General features: G+C 40.6%; 1 protein-coding gene across 1 annotated transcript; it reads right to left on the bottom strand.

Moving 5' to 3' along the window:
- Positions 1-19: 19 nt before the first annotated feature.
- LOC131140035 (protein FAM163A-like) lies at positions 20-21001 on the bottom strand. The gene is made up of 5 exons (XM_058090102.2): positions 20644-21001; positions 18135-18181; positions 8358-8454; positions 8141-8255; positions 20-5850 (listed from the first exon to the last, which is right to left on the bottom strand). Exons 4-5 carry the CDS (start codon positions 8231-8233, stop codon positions 5470-5472), a joined length of 474 nt encoding a protein of 157 aa, XP_057946085.2. The 5' UTR covers positions 8234-8255; positions 8358-8454; positions 18135-18181; positions 20644-21001; the 3' UTR covers positions 20-5469.
- Positions 21002-21387: the final 386 nt, after the last annotated feature.

The following is a 21387-nucleotide window of genomic DNA, read 5'->3' as shown; positions in this document are numbered from 1 at the left end:
TTTATATGAGACCTGAGTGTGTGAAGGAAAAGACACACCCACCTCTTCTCGTCCATTCGTCACCAAACGCTCAAAAGACATTTTCCCGCTGGCCGAGTTTCTGACAGAACCTGTAGGACGCCTCCAAGATGAAAGCACACGAGTACAACAAGCACGTGGCTGCAAAGCACACAAACCATGAAGTGTGTGTATGTGTGTGTGTGTGTGTAAAACACTCTCCTTTGGCTATTAGTTTTATTATTGTGCTTGTTGCCAGGCAGAAAACAAGTCAAGCAGGTAAAGCAACTGAATACTTAAACATTAATAAGGAAGAAAAAAAAGAATTACACCTTTTTTGTGACCCAATTTATTGACCTCATGAAAGTGAAAGGAAAAGAAGGCTAAAACCGAATGTCATAAATAAAATGGATTTTATTTGAGATATTTTTCTATACAAGTGAAAGCTCATTATTCGACTTTTTTCTTATTGGGGTGCTCCGATCCATCGGCCACCGATTAGTATCATATGCCAATAAACACCGATCACAAAAGCCTTTACCCTATGCTAGCACCTTCAGCCTGCAGTGATGACCGACTTCTTTAAACCGCACCCCTGGCCAATAGCGCTATTAATGATAGCATTGTTAGCATTATATTATTAGCATTATAAATAAATCAAAATCATGTATGACTAATCCATGTAATCAGTATCGGCCCATTTCAGTCTTGGGTGATCGGTATCGGCAGCATTAAACCCTAATCGGAGCATCCCTAATAGATATCATATATACAGTATATTTATTTTTTGTCAGAGTGATAGCAAGTATAGAAACTTTCCAGGCAATAGAACATTTATTCCTATTTAGAAAAAAAAGGAAAATTGTGGGGCAAAACCAAGGTAAAAAATTATTACTAGAAAAAAAATCCCTCCCACAATCACTCAAATGAACAACAAGAGAAAGGAGTGTAACTTCATTTAAATAGAGCGGAACCTCCAAAGTGGAAAACAATGCTTTGCATACCAAACGTTTAGATACCTTTGAGGCCAACTTTTGGTTCCAGTTTTGGGGTGTCGGACTTTGGAGGTTCTGCTCGAGCAGGAAGTCAAAAGTGTTGACACAAACTGAAATCACAACATACTTGAACGGACTACACAGGATACTACCGGGTATGTGACGCTATGTGAACATCTAGCGTACGTCCACTGCATGTCTACACCGGGGATGGGCGTCGCCCATTCATGGATTCATACGGAGCGCAATGCTTGGCTGCAACCAGCAGGGGCGCTGATGACAAAGACTCAACTTGTTTCTTGACATACGTAAATGCCCATCCCTGGTCTAGTTAAACCAGGGGTGCCCAAACTTTTCAAGGGCCACTTCGAGATTTTGTAAGTCTGACATTATTTTTGACCGATGACATGGGGTTATTCTCTCGATATTTTTTCCACTTCTGCCCCCCCCCCAACTATAGGGTCAGGCATAATGATCTAACATATCTGTAGGTTAAATAAAAGGCAACGAAAATGAACCGGCCGACCTCGCACCGCCAGAACTGATTTAATTTTTAAAACATAATGAAACGGATTGGCATTATATGTACTTTTTGAAAATAAAAACACTTTTGTTTCTTTAATTTACTCGCTTTTTATTTAACCTACAAATGTGTCAGATGATTCTGCCTGACCGTGTATTTATTATACTAACCTGTATTTTTCTACTAGTTTTCTTTATTCCCACTGTATTTTCAATTAATTTTTATAATGCGCTAATTTTCCAACAATTACTTTATTTAACTTTATTCATTGCTTTGTTTGCTTTTTCCGCTTTAGAACTTTTTTTCTTAATATTATGACTTTATTCTTGTAAAATTACAGCTGTTTTTTTATCACTACTGTTTTTTCTGACTATTTAATCTTGTATATTTTCTTCTTGTGCTGATTATATTCTTACTATAATTTTTTATTAAATTAATTTAATGTACATTTATTTAAATATTAATGAATAAAAATGTAATTTTAAAAAGCTGTGTGCCAAAAATGGCCCTGGGCCGTACTTTGGACACCCCTGAGTTAAAGGAACCAAAACAAAGAAAAGTCGCTCATTTAACACACCACATGACAACAAATTTAAGACAAACCTCAGTGGAAACAACGTTGTGTCTGAATATACTTTGTAATAAATATCTAAACACTCTCAGACCACAACGATTGGTACATCTGCACAATCTATTGACGTCCAACACAAGTGCTGTAGCAAAAAGCCGAAAAAACAATAAAAAAAAGAAAAAAGTTGGAAACAACAGTTTAACAAATATCCAACTAACCTCTTGAGACCCAAAAATGCCCAAAATTTAAATCCTTTGTAAGGATCACTACAAAAAGAACGAGAAGAGCACTTGCAGAGCGCAAACCTCCACCAAACGCCATAGTTCCCCCATACTGTCATTTACACCATAAATATTTGATCTCCATACTGTATTTAGATTCCTTGACCATGAAAACAGACCATGGAAGGGTTTGAATGACTGAAAGAATGCTAATGATGCTAACCTATCAACCTTAGGATGCTATCACTGAGCATAATAAGTGTATAATAATAATAATAAGTGCCTACCTCTGAAAATAATAAAAATGTATTATACTAACACATAGCATGATAGCGCCAAGTGTCTACTTAAGTCCATATTTGTAAAAATTGCAATAAATGCTAGTATGCACATGTTAGCATGCTAACATTAACATGCAAGAACCAAATAGTGTCTACTCAAGAAAATGGATGAAAATGCTACATAGCTAATATTAGCATGGTAAAAATGCTATCATGAGCGTGCTAACACCTACTCTATATGTCTACCAATGAAAATAGCAAAACATGCTGATATGCTAACTCTAACATGTAATGTCCCTCTGATGTACTCCTTCCTGATCCTATCCATAAAAATGCTAGTATGCTAATGTTAGGATGGTAGAAATGCTAACATGAGCATGCTAACACCTAAAATGATAATGGTAAGTGTTTATACTTTATACGTCTACCAATGAAAATTGCAAAACATGCTAGTATGCTAATGCTAGCAATGCTAACATGCTAACGCTAGCATGCTAACACTCAGCAAGATAGCGCAATGTACCGGGAAAGCTAAATGTCCTGAATAAGTGCTCTGACCATTTTTTTGTGGCGTTGTATGCGCAAATGCTGAAAATGGTTCTATCTCACATTGTTTAAGAAGTTCAATAAGTCCTGTATCCATTTGGTGATCCGGATCCCCCCCAAAATGTAATTAGCTCTAACATATCCCATTTTCGACAATTACGGAACATTCCAGAGCAGGATGTTAAGAAAAACATGAAGATTAAATCTAAATTATAATTAATTATTAAAAATGATAAGTATGTAAAAAAGTACTAGGTCAAGAGGAGCTATATTATTGCTATTATTATATTTTAATAAAATACAATAATTATGTAATACCATATTTATATTATGATGTTAAAAAACCTTGCCACCAGCTCCCAGTATGATGCAGTGTGGTTCTACAACCATAAAATCATATTTTACTGTACATCATTAAAAAAAGATAATAGTTATACATTTTTGAAAAGGCATAATTTTTGGTGACTCCAGTTGGACTTCATTAGACGGCGCGGGTGTACCTAATCTTGGCCTCACTGTGTGCTTCATACCAAAGCTGTCACAAGGACGGTAGCGATATCGAACAGACAGGCATATACGGTACTGTACGTGTGGCATGACACTAAACTATCATAGCAAGTCATTGGATGAATGAAAGAAGCAGCAAGAAGTCGTCATTCCATGGAAGGACAGAAGGAAGACTCTGGAACCAAAACCGACAGCACATGCTTGTTTTTTTTTGTTGTTATTTTGAAAAACTCCCTTGGAAAGTTTTGTCGTCTTCTGGTTTCCTCCAACAAGACGACTCATAGGAAAACTGTTAGCCCTCATGTTCAGTTAGCCTCTTTGTGTGTCTGTGTGTGTGTGTAAACAACGGGGTTGGGGGTGAAACTGAAACTGCCGCCCCCCTCAACTCAAAACTGCAGGTATCATGAGAGGTGGTCTAAGAGGACCAAATACTGTAGGACCTCCATCCAATCATTATAGTTTAAAAGCTAAACCAAAAGAATTTGAAATAGTACTAATGTTTTTTTTATAGTAAGTAATATTTGGTAAACAATATAAATATTACATTGAAAGATTTAGTTAATCATCCGGTAAATTTAGTAAACGTTTGCTTGGCTATAAGGGATTCTTGTGGTATTGTGAAAATATTCACTTATGTTTTTGTGGCCGTTGCTTCCCCATTTAGAACAATTTTCAACAATGAATTTTGAAAAAAAAATTAAAAATTAAAATTAAAGAATGTTAAAACACTTAAATAAATAATAATGAAGACAAAATTTGAAGAACAATCAAAATGTGGCAAATATAATTGAACATGCTGTGTATAAGTGTATTAGTGCTGACCTCTTAAAATTATAAAAATGTTAGTCTAAAGATGTTAGCATGCTAACACAGAGCATGATAGCGCTAATGTCTACTTAAGTTCATATCCATAAAAATTGCAATAAATGCTGGTATGCTCATGTTAGCATGCTAAAACCTATGTACCTATGAAAATGGATAAAAATGTGAATATGCTAATGTTAGCATGCTAGAAATGCTAACATGCTAACTTGAGCAAGCTAACATCTAGCACTTAAGTCCATATGTGTAAAAATTGCAATAAATACTAGTATGCTCATGTTAGCATGCTAACATTAACATGTTCAAACCTGGCATAATATTGTACCTATGAAAGCACCTATGAAAACGGATAAAAATGCTACTATTTGAATAATGAATAAATTAATTACAATTATAATTGCAATTACAACAATATTTTCTCTTCATAGGGAAATTATTTAAATTAATATTATTATTAAGCAAAATATAAAACTAAATCATTACAGTATATGTCAGTTATAAACTGCATTTTTTTCAATATACTGTTTCATAGCGCTTTTTCATGACTATTATTATTACTGTTCTTTGCTGATTGGCTAGGATAAGTCACATGGTTCTACTACATTCTAGTGAGTTACCATATGTAGATATAGTACCTAGGACTTTAGACGGCTAAACTAATGACGAAATAGTGAAATCATTTTAAAAAGGTCCATGTGGGGCATCGCAGGGGCAGATGTCCACTTTGTGTGTGTGTGTGTGTGTGTGTGTTTTTAGCATCCATTACTTCTGGAAGATGTGACACAAACAGGAAATGTCCCGAAGGAAGACACCCTTTAACGAGAATTGTAGTGGGTTAGCCTAACTTTGTGTATGTTTTGTCATTTGGATGAGGATTTATTTGGCTAATCTTCAGCTTGGCAGTACTTGAGCTTCCACCAGGAAGCCCCCCACGCTGTGGAGTCCAAATACGCATCCTTACATGGTCAGGAAGAATCACCTGAGTCCGCCCCCTCCAGGTCAGATGTCACACCTGGGTGCTGTAGGGCCGTGGCGGTGGCGGGAACACGTTAGCGCCACTGTAGTAGCTCAAAGTGGGGGCGGATCCCTGGGGCAAAGACACGGCCGGGTTCTCATAGTAGGTATGGAAGCCCAGACGCTCGCCCCCGTTGAGCATTTCCGGGGAAGGGAGTGCGGCTCGGCGCGTGTACGGCGAGCAGGCGCGGCAGGCGTTGCTGTGGTGGGAGGCGGACGCCACTGCGTCCAACTGGTCCAGGGAGACGGGTGTGATGGCGGCGCCGTCGTTGGCCAGGGCGTTGCACGTGTTGCAAGGGAAGTGAGAGAGCGGGTCGGGCTGAGGCGCCGAGCCCGCGTCCGTCTCGGAGTCATTCTTCTTACAGCAGTAATACTGCAGAGGGGACAGAGGTACAGGGGCCGGGGGGGGGGGGCAGTTCAGTGCTTGATTGGCCTGAATGGAGGGCATTTCTCATGGGGAAGTGACTTGTAATGTTTTTATATGGAAAATTCCCATGAAACAAATAGGACCAAAAATAGTTTCACAGACACAAATGTGGTCAATTATTATTTTAATCATTAGAAGATTCATGTTTAAAGATTAAGTTCTTAAATTATCAATATTATTTAATCTACCCTATATATTATTTATATTTTATTCAATTATTATTACGGTCTAGTGGTTAGCGCGCAGACCTCACAGCTAGGAGACCAGGGTTCAATTTCACCCTCGGCCATCTCTGTGTGGAGTTTGCATGTTCTCCCCGTGCATGCGTGGGTTTTCTCCGGGTACTCCGGTTTCCTCCCACATTCCAAAAACATGCTAGGTTAATTGGCCACTCCAAATTGTCCATAGGTATGAATGTGAGTGTGAATGGTTGTTTGTCTATATGTGCCCTGTGATTGGCTGGCCACCAGTCCAGGGTGTACCCCGCCACTCGCCCGAAGACAGCTGGGATAGGCTCCAGCACCCCCGCGACCCTCGTGAGGAAAAAGCGGTAGAAAATGAATGAATGAATGAATGAATTATTATTACAATTCTCTTTTTATCATTTGCTGACAGAAATCATGTCAAAAGTTCCTGTGGTGAGACTTCAGCTTCCCCTTTTTAAGAATTATAAAAAAAAAGTTTCACTCATCGCAAACGACCACATTTCAGTGTTTAGTATTTATCGCATGATCTTTTTTGCTCAAAAAGTTGTGAAAATATAAGAAAAAAGAAAGACAGATTTTGTATGATTGCTTTTTTCTTGTAAACTTTACCCTCTTAAAAAAGGATGGCTTTTCTGGTAACACTATGGCATTTTTCAGCCAAAAAAAAAATTCAATATAAAAATCCATAGGCTGCACGGCCTCACCCGCCTCTCGCCCGAGGACAGCTGGGATAGGCTCCAGCACCCCCGTGACCCTCGTGAGGAGAAGCGGTGGAGAATGAATGAATGAATGAATGAATGAATGAATGAATAAAAATCCATATATTTATTCTCAACCTCAACAAGAACAAAAAACAAAAAGCAGTGATATCATCCACAAATAATACCAGCTTTAAGTCTTTCGTAACTTTGGAGATATCATTGATGTACAAGTTGAACAGTTTTGGTCCCAGTATTGACCCCTGGGGAACTCCGCACGTAATATATGAACTTGCAGATGTGTATTCTCCTAACTGTACGTATTGATTCCTGTCAGCTAGGTAGCTTTTGACCCAGTTCAGAACTAATCCTCCTATTTCGTACCTTTCTAATGTAGTTATTAGGATGTCATGATTGATTGTATCAAAGGCTTTTGTCAGATCCATGAATACTGCGGCTGCACACTTCCTATGATTTCCTCCGTAATATTGATCAGTGGCATGGAGGTAGAAATGTTAGCTCTGTATCCACACTGACTTTCTGATAGTAATTCGTTCGCATTAATAAATTTATCCAGCCTATTGTTGAATAGCTTCTCAATCATTTTGAAGAATTGTGGTAGTAAGGAGACTGGCTGATAGTTTGTAAATTGGTGTTTGTCACCATTTTTAAAAATTGGAACAATCTTTGCTGTTTTCATTTCTTGGGGAAATCTTCCGGTCTGAAAAGATAAATTGCTGATGTTTTTATAGTGTCCATTTCGATTCCATTACAATCAGTTGATGTTTTTGCTTTACAATTTGTGACAATGTTGATGATTTCCTTTTTTGTTACATCTGTCAGAAACATAAAATTAGGATTCCTTTCTATTGTTTTATTCCTTTCCTCGCTTGTCATTTGATTCAGAATCCCTTCTTCTGGTTTGGGACCAATAATGAAGTAGTAATTGGACTTTTCAACTGTCTCATCCATATCATCATTACAGGTGTTTCCCACCATGAAATAATTAGGGTAGTTTGTCTTCTTGTTACTTTTCCTGATAATACTATTTAGAATGCCCCAGGTTGCTCCAATATTGTTTTTGTGCTTGTCTAATAGTTGGCGGTAATATTCCTTCTTACACGCTCTTAGGATTGTAGTCAACTTTATTGTGATTTTTGAAACAAAGTATGAAAGCGTTATGATTAAAATGTAAACTTTTCCACATAATAGTCTGACCTTCACTTTTGTTTTCAGTGTGTCCCCAATGGTGGCTGTCAAAACACTTTAAACGTGTTAAAGCCACTGGTTAAAGTGAAGCTTTGTGTCAAGAAAGCCTTTAGGAGGAGTTACCTGGAGTCGACAGTAACAGAGGACTGCTACGATGCACAGCAGTATCACTCCGGCAAGAATTCCTCCTGCTATCACGATTGTTCCCGCTGACATTCGACCTGATCTCCATCAAACCCTGCACACACAGAACATAAGAAGGATGCTACAGGACACAATTTGCTACACAAGGTCCAAATCGTGGACATTTTAGTTTATGAACGTATGTGCCCTGACTTACATTAGCAGAGAGTCAGAGGTGTGGGGGTGGGTGAAGGTGGGGCGCCATGACACAACTGGACAATGTCTCTTTCAATATCTTCCATCTCTCTGGAAGCCTAAAAAAAGAAAACAGGCATATTAGTTAAAATTAGGACTGAAGCAGACAGACAGACAGATCTATCAGAGGAGGAGGGCAGTGATAGTAATCTGCCGCTGAAATGGTGATGATGCTGTGCATTGTCGTACACTTATACAACTTTTATAATACAAATTTAGAAATTCCATCCATACATTCATTTTCTACCGCTTATCCTCACTAGTCGCGGGTATGCTGGAGCCTATCCCAGCTGTCTTTGGACGAGAGGCAGGGGTGCACCCTGGACTGGTGGCCAGCCAATCACAGGGCACATATAGACAAACAACCATTCACACTCACATTCATACCTATGGACAATTTGGAGTGGCCAATTAACCTAGCATGTTTTTGGAATGTGGGAGGAAACCGGAGTACCCGGAGAAAACCCACGCATGCACGGGGAGAACATGCAAACTCCACACAGAGATGGCCAATAGGAGAATCAAACCCAGGTCTTCCCTTCAAAATAAATAAAATGAGAACTTTCTCGCCTTATAACATGACTTTTATGAAATCAAATAATACTGTACAAATATTAATCTTACATATACAGTATGGAGTTTATACTACAGCTTTTTAATATTACAACTTTGGGAATTTTCCCAAAAATTATTACTACATTTTTGTCATAATATTCAAAATGTATTCGTATACTATTCATATTCTTGCCTCTTCATGTCTTTTTTATTAGCGATTCCGGAAATGATTCCATCTTGTTCTTATACTACTGCCATTTTGTTTCTCTAACTAGTATATTTTCAGGCAATGTTGGGACTTCTTTCTCCAAACATTACCGCTTGATTGTGATGCATTATGTTTTGTTGTAAATATGTCAATGTAGTTGCATGAAAAATGAAAAAAAGATCTATCCACTGCATTGGAAACAGAACAGTGAACAGTGAACGCACCTGAATGTATGTGCGTATGAGCTAAAACTATGCAGACAGCCGCGTGTGCGTGTGTGTGTGTGTGTGTGTGTGTGTAGCTCCTCCATTGCATCACTGTAATAAATTATAAACACAGCGGGCCACGCTAATGTCGTTAAAAGCGATACCAAGCCTCCTCTTCCTTCTTCACTGTAATCCTCCTGGCCTACCAGTGTAATGTGCTGCACACACACACACACACACACACACACACACACACATTTATGCAGTAATTATGAAGCCTGGCGATGACTTCTACAAATACAGACAAAAGAAATGCAATCATTGCGGAGGAGAAACTAAGCCCCTTTGACAAACATGTAAGAGAATTAGGCCAGAAAAGCTCACGGTGGAAATTCGCCAGCAGGATGACAAAGACGCCAAGAGACACCACTACTACTCTGTCCGAGCACCTTAAAGCACCTCACCGTGCACAGACGCAAAACACACTGGAAGCCCCTTTATCAGGGGGATGAAGAAGAATGGCCGTGTTTCAGAAACAGCACAAATTGGGGTTTAGAACCAACCGAACATGCGTATTTTTGGAATGTGGGAAGAAACTGGAGTGCCTGAAGAAAACCCAGAGGGAGAATATGCAAACTCCAAACCGAATGTAAACCACTAGGCCACTGTGCCAAATCACAGATCACATTAGTTGAATACTTTGAATGAGGACGCATTTCACTCAACGCACAATGGAAATCTAGTCTACAATCACGTCAGCACAGAGTCAAACCCAGAGTCAAACCCTGAGTCAAACCCAGAGTCAAACCCTGAGTCAAACCCTGAGTCAAACCCAGAGTCAAACCCAGAGTCAAACCCTGAGTCAAACCCTGAGTCAAACCCTGAGTCAAACCCAGAGTCAAACCCTGAGTCAAACCCAGAGTCAAACCCTGAGTCAAACCCAGAGTCAAACCCAGAGTCAAACCCTGAGTCAAACCCTGAGTCAAACCCTGAGTCAAACCCTGAGTCAAACCCAGAGTCAAACCCTGAGTCAAACCCAGAGTCAAACCCTGAGTCAAACCCTGAGTCAAACCCAGAGTCAAACCCTGAGTCAAACCCTGAGTCAAACCCAGAGTCAAACCCTGAGTCAAACCCAGAGTCAAACCCTGAGTCAAACCCAGAGTCAAACCCTGAGTCAAACCCAGAGTCAAACCCAGAGTCAAACCCTGAGTCAAACCCTGAGTCAAACCCTGAGTCAAACCCTGAGTCAAACCCAGAGTCAAACCCAGAGTCAAACCCTGAGTCAAACCCAGAGTCAAACCCTGAGTCAAACCCTGAGTCAAACCCAGAGTCAAACCCTGAGTCAAACCCTGAGTCAAACCCAGAGTCAAACCCTGAGTCAAACCCTGAGTCAAACCCAGAGTCAAACCCTGAGTCAAACCCTGAGTCAAACCCAGAGTCAAACCCTGAGTCATTGATGTCAAAATTCAACTTTTCGGGTTGAAAGTCTTTGACGATATTATCGATTGGAGCCTGAAGTCATCCAAATTGTGACTTGGGTCTGACTCGTGTCCCTCTGCCAGACATTATCTTGCTATTTACTTGTGTTGTCAGCTATTTCCACATTTGGGCTGTCCCAAGTCCCATTTTTTGGCTTCCGATACTATTTTTCAAATAGTCTTGCCAATTCAATACTGATCCACCAAAGTATAGCTGAATTGACTTATTCATTACACAACATGGCCAACAATTGTTGGGCTTTTGTAACAAACCTTTGTGAGTCAAGTACCTAATCCAATAAAAGTCCATCCAATAAGATAAAATGGGGGAAAATGGGCAGGCAAACTAACTGGTTTACAACGCAGTCCGCAGTGTAAACAGCCAGCGCTTATAGCGGCTCCCTGCACCGGGTACAGTGAGGGGGAACTACCGCTGTTACTACGGAGCGGAATATCCAACTCGCCACGGTACAGTACAGCACGGACATGTCTGTATGGTGGCGTGGGAGTGGCGGGAGTCCAGTGGCAACCAGCATGGAGGCGCATTACTGCACCTACAAATGTTGTAGAGCAACTGGATGGGATGGCAGACGCTCATATCAACAGATTTTCTAAACACAGCAGATCGGGACATCCCTCAAGTCATTCGTTTCTCAGATGTTGTGCTTGATGGCGGCCATGTTTTTCATCCAATGTTACTCCAAATTCACACACATATGCTGGCAAGTCTCCCAAAGGTGTGTACCAAATGTGGTGGCGATTCAACCAAACAGCCTAAAGTTACAGTGTCTGCTTTGTAAAGCTGCCTGAGAATTTCAAGTCAGTCCCACTTAAGGCCTTGGATTACGGCGCCACTGAGTGGAGTATTTGTCTGAAAAATAATAGCACTAGTAACACAGTAGGGTGGAGTGTTTTCACACATTTTCACTTTTGTGTGTGTTGCGGTTCAGAAGTGGAAAAGTGAGCTCACACAAACTAGTATACTATGTATTGTATAGCATGGAACAAGATGCAATCTTTTTTGGTAATCATTTGTGACGTTATTTCCTCTTTGTATTTGGAGAATAGATGATTTCACCAGCGAGCACGGCGTCATCCTTTGTGGACCTGTACCATGTGGTGTTTGCCAACGCAGGGTGAGGGTGAAGAGGTTTCACGCTCCTCTTACGCGACTATTTTTAGCGCCGTGCAAAGCGATGAGTGGATGAGAGAGGTGTCATATTTTAATTTGCTTTCTCGGCAGGGGGAAAGCATCACGCACACACGGGCCAGGAAGTGAGAGTCACGTGTGAGATTATGTGCTGATGATTGGCAACTCTTTTTTTTTTAACCCAAAGAAGTGACAACCTGAGGGAGTCTTTTTTTTTTTGGCTGATCACATGATGTTCCTTTTCCAGCCTGATGTAGGAGGATGGAAACAAAAAACACCAACAAAAAGGTGCAAAATTGTGATATTTCATGGGGATTAAATGAGCGCCAGCCGTGTGTCTTGTGTTTGCAAGGGGGACACAGTCACTTGTCTCCATGTGGTTGCCAGGCAACCAGCTGAGACTCAGGTTGCATAAAAGCACTCAGATCACTGAGGTGGGCTTCAAATGTTCATCTAAAGGAGGCACCACTGCCGTGAAAATCTCTCCAGCCACATAAAATACAGTTTTTACATTCAGAAAAGCCTTCTGTGTCATCATCATGACTACTAATTGGTTTCAGACCCGATTCAATGATAAGAAATGCAACATTTTTGTAATTGGACCATAGAAAACCTACAATCGTTACCATTACTAGAGCCCTGGAGACATGAAATAACACCCCGCCCAGTAGTCACCTTTACACCAATGTTCTATTTAAGCTACACGCATGCACAATCGCACGCTGATATGGCATTCTCAGCGTGCACCAAATGCATTCCAACCTGAACTGTTAATGAAATAAACACAACTCATCCTGGACCAATTTGCAATGCAACTCACTGAGTGAAAAGGACTTGGGACTTAACAACACGTTACGTATTACATACGAAGTGTTACATCGACTTTGTGTTTGTGTCTTTTTTTTTTTTCAATACACAAGGAAATATATACAACAAACTTTCAGGATGAAGTAGTGCCACAACCGGCTGTCAAGAGGATTCCGGAGGTAAATCGTACAAGACTGGCTTGTTTTGTCTGAGGTTGAGAATAAAGAAAATGACATTGTGGAATCCACTCATATCAAAAATATGACAGAATGGAAGTTCTTAGGTTTTAGTCAAGTGCAATACTACAGTGTGGATGTTGGATGCTGCTTGACATATTTATGTTTTTTTTGTGATGATGCAACTCCACAATAGAAGAGCTCATGTTGAAGCAGTTTTAAGGTGAAAAAATGGCAACAAGGTGGCAGAAGTACATTTTATAAGAGCGAGGCATGCATCTGTCCTATAGAAATCCATGCTATGCAGCAACCAGGAAGTGTAAAGGCATCTCGCCGTGTAGTGCGAAACAGGTTGTGCATTGAAGGGTAATATTAACACATGCACATGCGTGCAAACGTGTGCATACACACAGTTCAGTTGGCAAATGTGAAAACAGTTCATGGTTGTAAAAAAAAAGGTTATATTCATGTTAAACAACCGTTTTTGTGTTGTTTATGTTGTTGTTTAGACAGTTTGGCTAAATTTGTGTCAAAGTGAAAAGTTATGCTTGAAACATATCATTTCACAAAAGCCTTTTTCCTGAATTTTTAGTTGAAAACTGATATTTTGCTGAAACTTACCTATGTTCTACTGCTGATGTCTATAGAATGGAAATTTTTTTACAGATGGAAGGTGAGAGTCCTTCTTTTGTTGTACAGACCTGATCAAAATCTTAAAAGCAGTTGAAAAATATATTGGAATTGACCTTTTGCATATTTGAATGTTAATTAGTTTTTTAAAACAACAATTAAAGTTTAAGATCATCGCTCAAAAAATTCTAAAAAAACTCTCCAAACTAGAACAAAACCATTTCTCAGTAAGACTCAACAATGAGTAGCTCCACCGTTCTTGTTCCTCACTTCAAGAATTGGTTTGGGCATGCTTGATGCGAGTGTTTCCAGGAGGCTATTGGGAACATTGCTCTTCAAGTGTTGAAGATGCCTTCATGAAGAGCATCAACTGGCTGGAACTGATGGCCGTTTTTATAAACTTCCCTTGCCATCCAACCCCAAATGTTCTCTATGGGATTTAGATCAGGGGAACCCGTGGGATGGTCCAAAAGAGTGATCTTATTCTCCCTGAAGAAGTCCTTTGTCAAGCCAGTATTGTGAACTGCAGCGTTGTCCTGTAGAAGAACCCAGCTGTTACCAAACAGACCACAGCCCTTGTCTGCATGTGATCAGCGCCATTTGACGACCCTGCACCACCTGCAGCTCCAGTGCTCCACTGAATGAAAAAGCACCCCAGATCATGATGGAGCCCCCTCCATGGTGCAGAGTAGAAAACATCTCAGGTGGATTTCGCATATTGTAGCTCCACTTAAAACCTCATTAAGGTCCAAATGTGCAAAATGCATATTCTAGCAATTTTTCAACTAGTCTGCATGTAGACCTTTTTTCATCCTGCGACTAAAAAAATCAACATTCCAACTTGAATCTCCCAAAAAAATAATGACTTTTCCAGTATCATTATGGCTTGGCTCCAACACAACAACAAAAAATCCCACCTTTATTATTTAAAAATGATAAAATCTCTGTCATAATGTCAGGACCTTCCCTCAAAATACAGAGAAATCCACTCGGACACCACATTGGTGAATTGCTATGAGTGCATTATTTTGCAGCCGTGATCAGTAAGAAAAGTTGCATAACTGTTAGTTAGTCAACTGTTGATGACATCAAAGCTGTCATGTCCCACATTCAATTATTTCTGCCCTGCCTGCTCCTTGTTTTATTTCTTTTCCAGATCCACTTGCCCTGGTGGAGCTACTAGATGCACTTGATACCGATTGACCACCTAAATGCCGGATTATTCCTCTTAGCACCATGCTACACTTGTGTGGGGTCTATGCTGCTTGTATTTGTTTATGTGCGTTCAGTAGCCATCACCCCCAGCCATACCATTGTGTCAATTTTGTCCCATGGTGCACCCTTCTCTGCACCATCGCTTTTTGTTGCTTGTGGGATGAATAAATTGTTAAGCTCACCTCTCCTGCCTCTCGCCTGTGAGTTCCAGATTTACACCACAAGGTGACAATAGACGGGCAACCAAGCTGACTTCCTGGACCTGTTTCCATGTATTAGCAAGATAATAGGCTGATAAAAAGGATGTTTTGTGATTAAAAAAATACATTAAGAACACATGCAGTGTATTACCTCATTCATTCATTCATTCATTCATTTTCTACCACTTTTTCCTCACGAGGGTCACGGGGGTGCTGGAGCCTATCCCAGCTGTCTTCGGGCGAGAGGCGAGGTACACCCTGGACTGGTGGCCAGCCAATCGCAGAGCACATATAGACAAACAACCATTCACACTCACATTCATACCTATGGACAATTTGGAGTCGCCAATTAACCTAGCATGTTTTTGGAATGTGGGAGGAAACCGGAATACCCGGAGAAAACCCACGCATGCACAGGGAGAACATGCAAACTCCACACAGAGATGGCCGAGGGTGGAATTGAACCCTGGTCTCCTAGCTGTGAGGTCTGCGCGCTAACCACTCGACCGCCGTGCCACCTTACCTCATTCAATTTCAGCCAATTTTCAAAAACGGCAAGGTGCCTTTTTCACCTCCAGGTTGCTTGTTGTGGACATTTTTCCAGCTTAAAACTGCCCCAACATGATCACTTTTATTGTGGATTTGCATCATCACCGGTAAAAGACGGATAAATACATCTTTGGTAGCAAATGAGTTAATAACCAACAAGGTGCATGCTATATTGTACACTAATCAGAGAATTTACCCAAACCGTTTTTAAATGTATCTAACTGGGCCCTGAGCCACTATGGTGGGAACAGGACATGTTGGGTCCTGTTCACCACCCACCACCTTTATGACCACATAAGAACCGCTGTTCAAGACAACACAAGATACTTCCAGGATTTCATGTAAATTTGAGTACTGATTTGAGTACTTCTCGAAAATGTATGACAACTTTTGTCACTTTAAAGCTATCCATTTATCAAATAAGTCAAATTCAAAATGTGACCAGGACCTTTTCAGAGATTTTGGTTGCATTATTTCCATTCATTTACTTCCCAAGCATTTCCCAACACAACATTAAAATAGCATGGACCACATTAAGGTTTGTACTCATTTTTCCTTCACTTTCAGCCTCCATTCCATGCATGTAAGTCGGAGAGGCCCTGTCGTGGCTTTCTCCTCTGCATAATGCAGAGGTTAAGTCCCGCTGACAATAATGTTTACGGATGATAATACCAGCCCAGCCCGCCTGTAACCATGGCAACCGCGCTGCATTTACAACAGCCACGAGCGTAGAGAGTTAGTTTGCGTCTTAATGAACACAAACCGGCAAATATACATAAAAATTATATCCTCTGATGGCTGGCGGTGATGAGCTGAAACACAAATAACCACACTAATCTACCTTTTAAAAATATTGTAGATTCCATTGTCATGCAATCAAGAGGCAGTAGTGAGGCACTTGCTCAGTCATTAAGTGAGAAACCCCCCCCACAATTTGATAGGATGGAATAGAGGTGGGAAGGAGGCAGGATTGAACGGGTGGAGAAAAGTGTCAGGCGTGATGTGTGACAGAAGAGTTTCAGCTAAAATGAAAGGAAAGGTATACAAAACTGTGGTGACACCAGCCATGTTGTTTGGTCTAGACACAGGAAGCAGAACTGGAGGTAGCAGAGATGAGGCTGCTGAGGTTCTCATTGGGAGTGACCAGGATGGATAGGATCAGGAAGGAGTACATCAGAGGGACATTACATGTTAAAGGCCTTGGAGATAAAGTCCTTTAGGCCAGACTGAGATGGTTGGGACATGTCCAGAGGAGAGATAGTGAATATATTGGTAGAAGGATGCTGCCAGGCAGGAGGCGTAGAGGGAGACCAAAGAGGAGGTTTATGGATGTAGTGAAGGAGGACATGAGGGTAGTTGGTGGGAGAGAGACAAATGCAGAAGACAGCATTGGATGGAGGAGATAGATTTGCTGTGGTGATCCCTGAAGGGAAAAGCCCAAAGAGAAAGAAGAAGAATAGCGCTAGACTGAAGATCAATGCAAATATTGATCTTATCGATACCATGGTAGTTTTGGTACCAAAGTGATACTATCATGGTGATATCAATATTTTTCAGTCCTCTTTGTGTATTTTTACTGATGTGGAGGTGTTTTTGTTGAGTTGTTCTAATATATGCAAGCAAAAGTTGTCTGCATATAAAATCTGCATATTTAGGAAAACTGTACTTATTGGTGTAAATGAAGCATTTTCAAGCATAAAATGTCTCAATGAATTGGGCAGAAAAAGCATTTTCATTGTCAAAGTACTATTCCACACTAGCCACTAGGTGTCAGTAATCCTTCGGGGAGACAAGGACCAGATCTGATTATCGGCACAGGCATTTATTGCAGGTTTAAAGGGGAATATCGCTCCCAAAATATTTATACTGCTTTTACATTTTATGAGAGGCACAAAGAGGTGATGATAAAAACAAAAAAACTGCTTTAAATACAATTTTTGGGTAAAAATGGTTACGCAATGAATATGAAACGTTAAAAAAGGTGCTGTAGTATGTTTCATTGGAAATGCCATGAAAAAAAGATGAAATGCAAAGATAAAATGTATATATAATGTGAAGGTATAGAGAGAATAGACAAAGAGAAGGAGCGCTGCTGCTACCTGCTACCATTCTTTAAGTCCTGATATGAATATTTCCTTGAGGCGCCCTCCTTCCTTCTCCTCCACCAACTTCGTGCAGGAAATCACGGCGGGCTTCCTTTGCAATTTTAAAGCCCCCGGGGCACTCAATTATTCAAGTATCATTCCCTTGGACAATATTTTTCCATCAGGGGGGCCAATTTAGCCGGCTAGTATAAGATGGGGGGAAAAAAAGAAAGAAAAAGGTTCTCTTTTGAAAGCACTCGCGTAGACGTGTGAGGAGAGGGAACACAATGAGGAGGAGGAAAAGTAGATGATTTGGCTTTGAAGTCGTTTGAAACAAGAGCACAGCATCCAATCATCCAGTCTTTTGTGTTTAGAGCGGCTACTATTACCGCTACTCAGCTCAACCACAAGCTTTAATAACACGCTACTGTGATGAAAGTTCACAGCACAACTAATTCATGCGGCAAAAAGAAAGACTTACCTGCTAGAGTCACCCTGTGGACAACATCCTCTGTGCCGCAAAGCCTTCTGGGAAACGATAAGGAAGAGACATGAGAGTGATGCTCTGAGGCTACAAGAGGGACATAGTCAATGGGACTATGATCCCAACTATTTTATTTTTTGTGTTGTGAGCTTTTGGAGTCACAGGTAGTTCAGAGTTTTTACATACTTGTGTGTTTCCTTTCCACAATTCCTCCAAAAAAGTATTCAGCAATAGGTTTTATATATATATATATATATATATATATATTTGGAAATAATAACGAATTACTAACGGACAGCCAAAACGTTAAATATATCATATGGCGTACTCCAGGGGTCGATACTGGGGCCAAAACTGTTGACTACACTATACAAATGACTACACTAAAACGGTTTGATGAAAACAGATTATTCCTGAACCTACGCGTAGGTATCCTTTCTGCTTTTACCAAATATTACCATCACCATTATTTTACTTATACAAATACAAATAGACCGTGTGGACATTGACAAAGTGAATGAAAATACATTTGTAGGCGTTATCATAGACAACAAAATTATTTGGAGGCGGCACGGCGGTCGAGTGGTTAGCACGCAGACCTCACAGCTAGGAGACCAAGGTTCAATTCCACCCTCGGCCATCTCTGTGTGTAGTTTACATGTTCTCCCCGTGCATGCGTGGGTTTTCTCCGGGTACTCCGGTTTCCTCCCACATTCCAAAAACATGCTAGGTTAATTGGCCACTCCAAATTGTCCATAGGTATGAATGTGAGTGTGAATGGTTGTTTGTCTATATGTGCCCTGTGATTGGCTGGCCACCAGTCCAGGGTGTACCTCGCCTCTTGCCCGAAGACAGCTGGGATAGGCTCCAGCACCCCCGTGACCCTCGTGAGGAAAAAGTGGTAGAAAATGAATGAATGAATGAAAGTGATTTGGAAATTACATATGAAAAATATACAACATAAAGTGGCAAGAAATACTTCTGTCATTTGTTCTGGACCAAAAATCACTAACGAGAAGACAAACTTGGTCATTTTAATAACCGAGAAGACTTTTGATTTAATTTTATATATTTATTGTGCAGTGCTATTATTATCAAAAACAACATTGGTTTGGGGAAAAAACTTGTATATGTATATAAGTAAAAATATTATGCAAAAATATTTTACAGCATAAAGTCATAATATTACCAAAAGAAAATTCACCAAGATTAAGAAGAAAGTTGAAATATTCATTAAATAAAAAAAAAACAATAAAAGAGGAAGGTTGAGACAAATAATACGCTTATTCCCCTACTATTTCAGAGCTGAGATGCAGTTTTTTTTGGCAATTTACTGTGAATAACTTCATAGCACATCTTAGCATGAATTGCTTTACAAAATATCCAAGTGACTCTCGCATTCTTTCATTCTTCAGTCCTCGCCATAAAAAGTCTAGAACCCTTGGTGTGTGTGTACGCTCATTTTTGCTTTTTTTCCCCCAGTCAGATTTGAGCCTCTATGTGTTGTCATGTCAATCTAATCTGCCCAGGGCCTTCAGAATCATGAGTGCTGGCCCAGTGTGTCATCATGCTACGCCATCTATTATGTTTCCACCTCTGCAAAGTCAACTTTAATGCTCCTTATAGGTTGAACTCTGAAAGTTGTCTTTCCTCTCAAATAGTGGACTTTTTTTTGTTTTTTAGCCCTGTGTCAAAACGTTTCCTAGCGAGGTCTGCACACTAAAATATCAAAGGATCCTTATTTCCTCATTTTAATTCTTCAATGAGCCACAGGCTATAAATGGCCCTCAGGCTGCACTTTGGACAAACAGTAATTATTGGTAAATTGAATGAATGAAAGGTGACCGTAATGACCCTTCCTATGATGTAACCCATCCAGGGTCAAGGTAGACATCTTAATCACCTGCAGCACTGACATTTTAAAGAGAAGTTGCTGCTGTGTACTGTGACCAACGCAACAACGCACATTTGATTTTTCTTTAACAGTAAATAGCGCAATATCAAATATGTTTCTTTAGGATAGTATCATTACTTAAAAATACCCCTAAATATTACTCAGTGTTATATAAATAACAAAATAAATAACTGGTACTCTCTGCAATTGAGTTAATAAATGCATGTGTGGTTATTAAAGTGTCCATATTACATTGAAGCTGCAAAATAGACCACTTTGTATGTCACAAGTTCCTAAAATCCTTATATATTATTATATATTTGTCTTTTATCTATTAAGTACATCTGATGGACACTTATGAGTAGTATGTCAAGTACCTATAAAGTTCACAAAAAACTAAGTATGTCTAAGCAGAATGTATATCACTTTAGATGTGATTTTCTTGAGTCATACGTTGATTGACGTGCGTGCGTTTGGACAAAAATGGTAGATATGACATAGAAGGTGCAGATGATGTGACTAAGTTGTATGCAGATGTTCCATCGATTGGCTTCATTGTTCCGCAGATTAATAGATGTGCAAATGTGTCCAGAGTGCAGACCTCTTCCTTACCTTTGTCGTAAATGGCCGCGCAGCTTTCTTTTATTGTCTTTTTTCCCAGCACAACTCGGTCCGGTATTCCAGTTTCTTCACCCCGGTCATTAAGAGCTACCAGGAGCCCCTACGTTCTCTCGCTACAACCACCACCATCATCACCATCATCATCCTCTCACCGCTGGTGCTTCTCGTTCTTCTCCCACCCTTCTTCAGTGCCAGAAGCCGACGAGGACCTGTGGATTAGTTCGGGGAGTGCTCCTCCGTGACCCGCGGGAGACTAGGCGGCAGTCCGCCAGATGAACGTCACTGCTCGGCATGGCTGCGCTCGCAAGCTCGGTCGATCCCCGCCGCTACTGGTGGTGGTGGTGGGGGGGGGGCGCTCGGTCACTAACTTCCGGTGGTCCCGGTGGGGCGGGGTAAGGAGGGCGGTTTATGGAGTGCCGACCACCGGGGCAACAGGACGACGGGGCGGTAGTGAAGGAGGAGGAACAGGAATAGTCATTATAGCTACGGTCCAAGTAAAAAATGCACCTATTTTAAATGCCTGTAATTTCACATTGTCCTCGGGAGGCAGTTAAATATTCACTTGTAGCTCATGAATGATAAGTGACAAGTGACGGGGTGGCCGTGACGGATCAAGTGTGAGTCCGGGATAAAGGGTTTGTAATGAAACTGCCCGTGGGGGGGCAGCGGGGTTATGACAGCTGGATTTCATGCTTCCAACAAGGCCCGCCTCCAAGCACCCCGCCTCCGCTGTGA

This window comes from Doryrhamphus excisus, linkage group LG14 (assembly GCF_037039965.1).
Source record: "Doryrhamphus excisus strain RoL-2023G ecotype Guam linkage group LG14, RoL_Dexc_Guam_v1.1, whole genome shotgun sequence".
NCBI classification, from domain to species: Eukaryota; Metazoa; Chordata; class Actinopteri; order Syngnathiformes; family Syngnathidae; genus Doryrhamphus; species Doryrhamphus excisus.
The sequence above is the reverse complement of the archived record's forward strand: the minus strand, read 5'-3'. Positions and strand labels throughout refer to the sequence as shown.

Coding starts and splice junctions, on each gene's coding strand:
- LOC131140035 (XM_058090102.2), bottom strand. CDS start 8,233: ATGTCAGCGGGAACAATCGTGATAGCAGGAGGAATTCTTGCCGGAGTG. Junction 5,851..8,140: donor TCTGTTACTGTCGACTCCAG/GTAACTCCTCCT, acceptor TCCCCTCTGCAG/TATTACTGCTGTAAGAAGAA.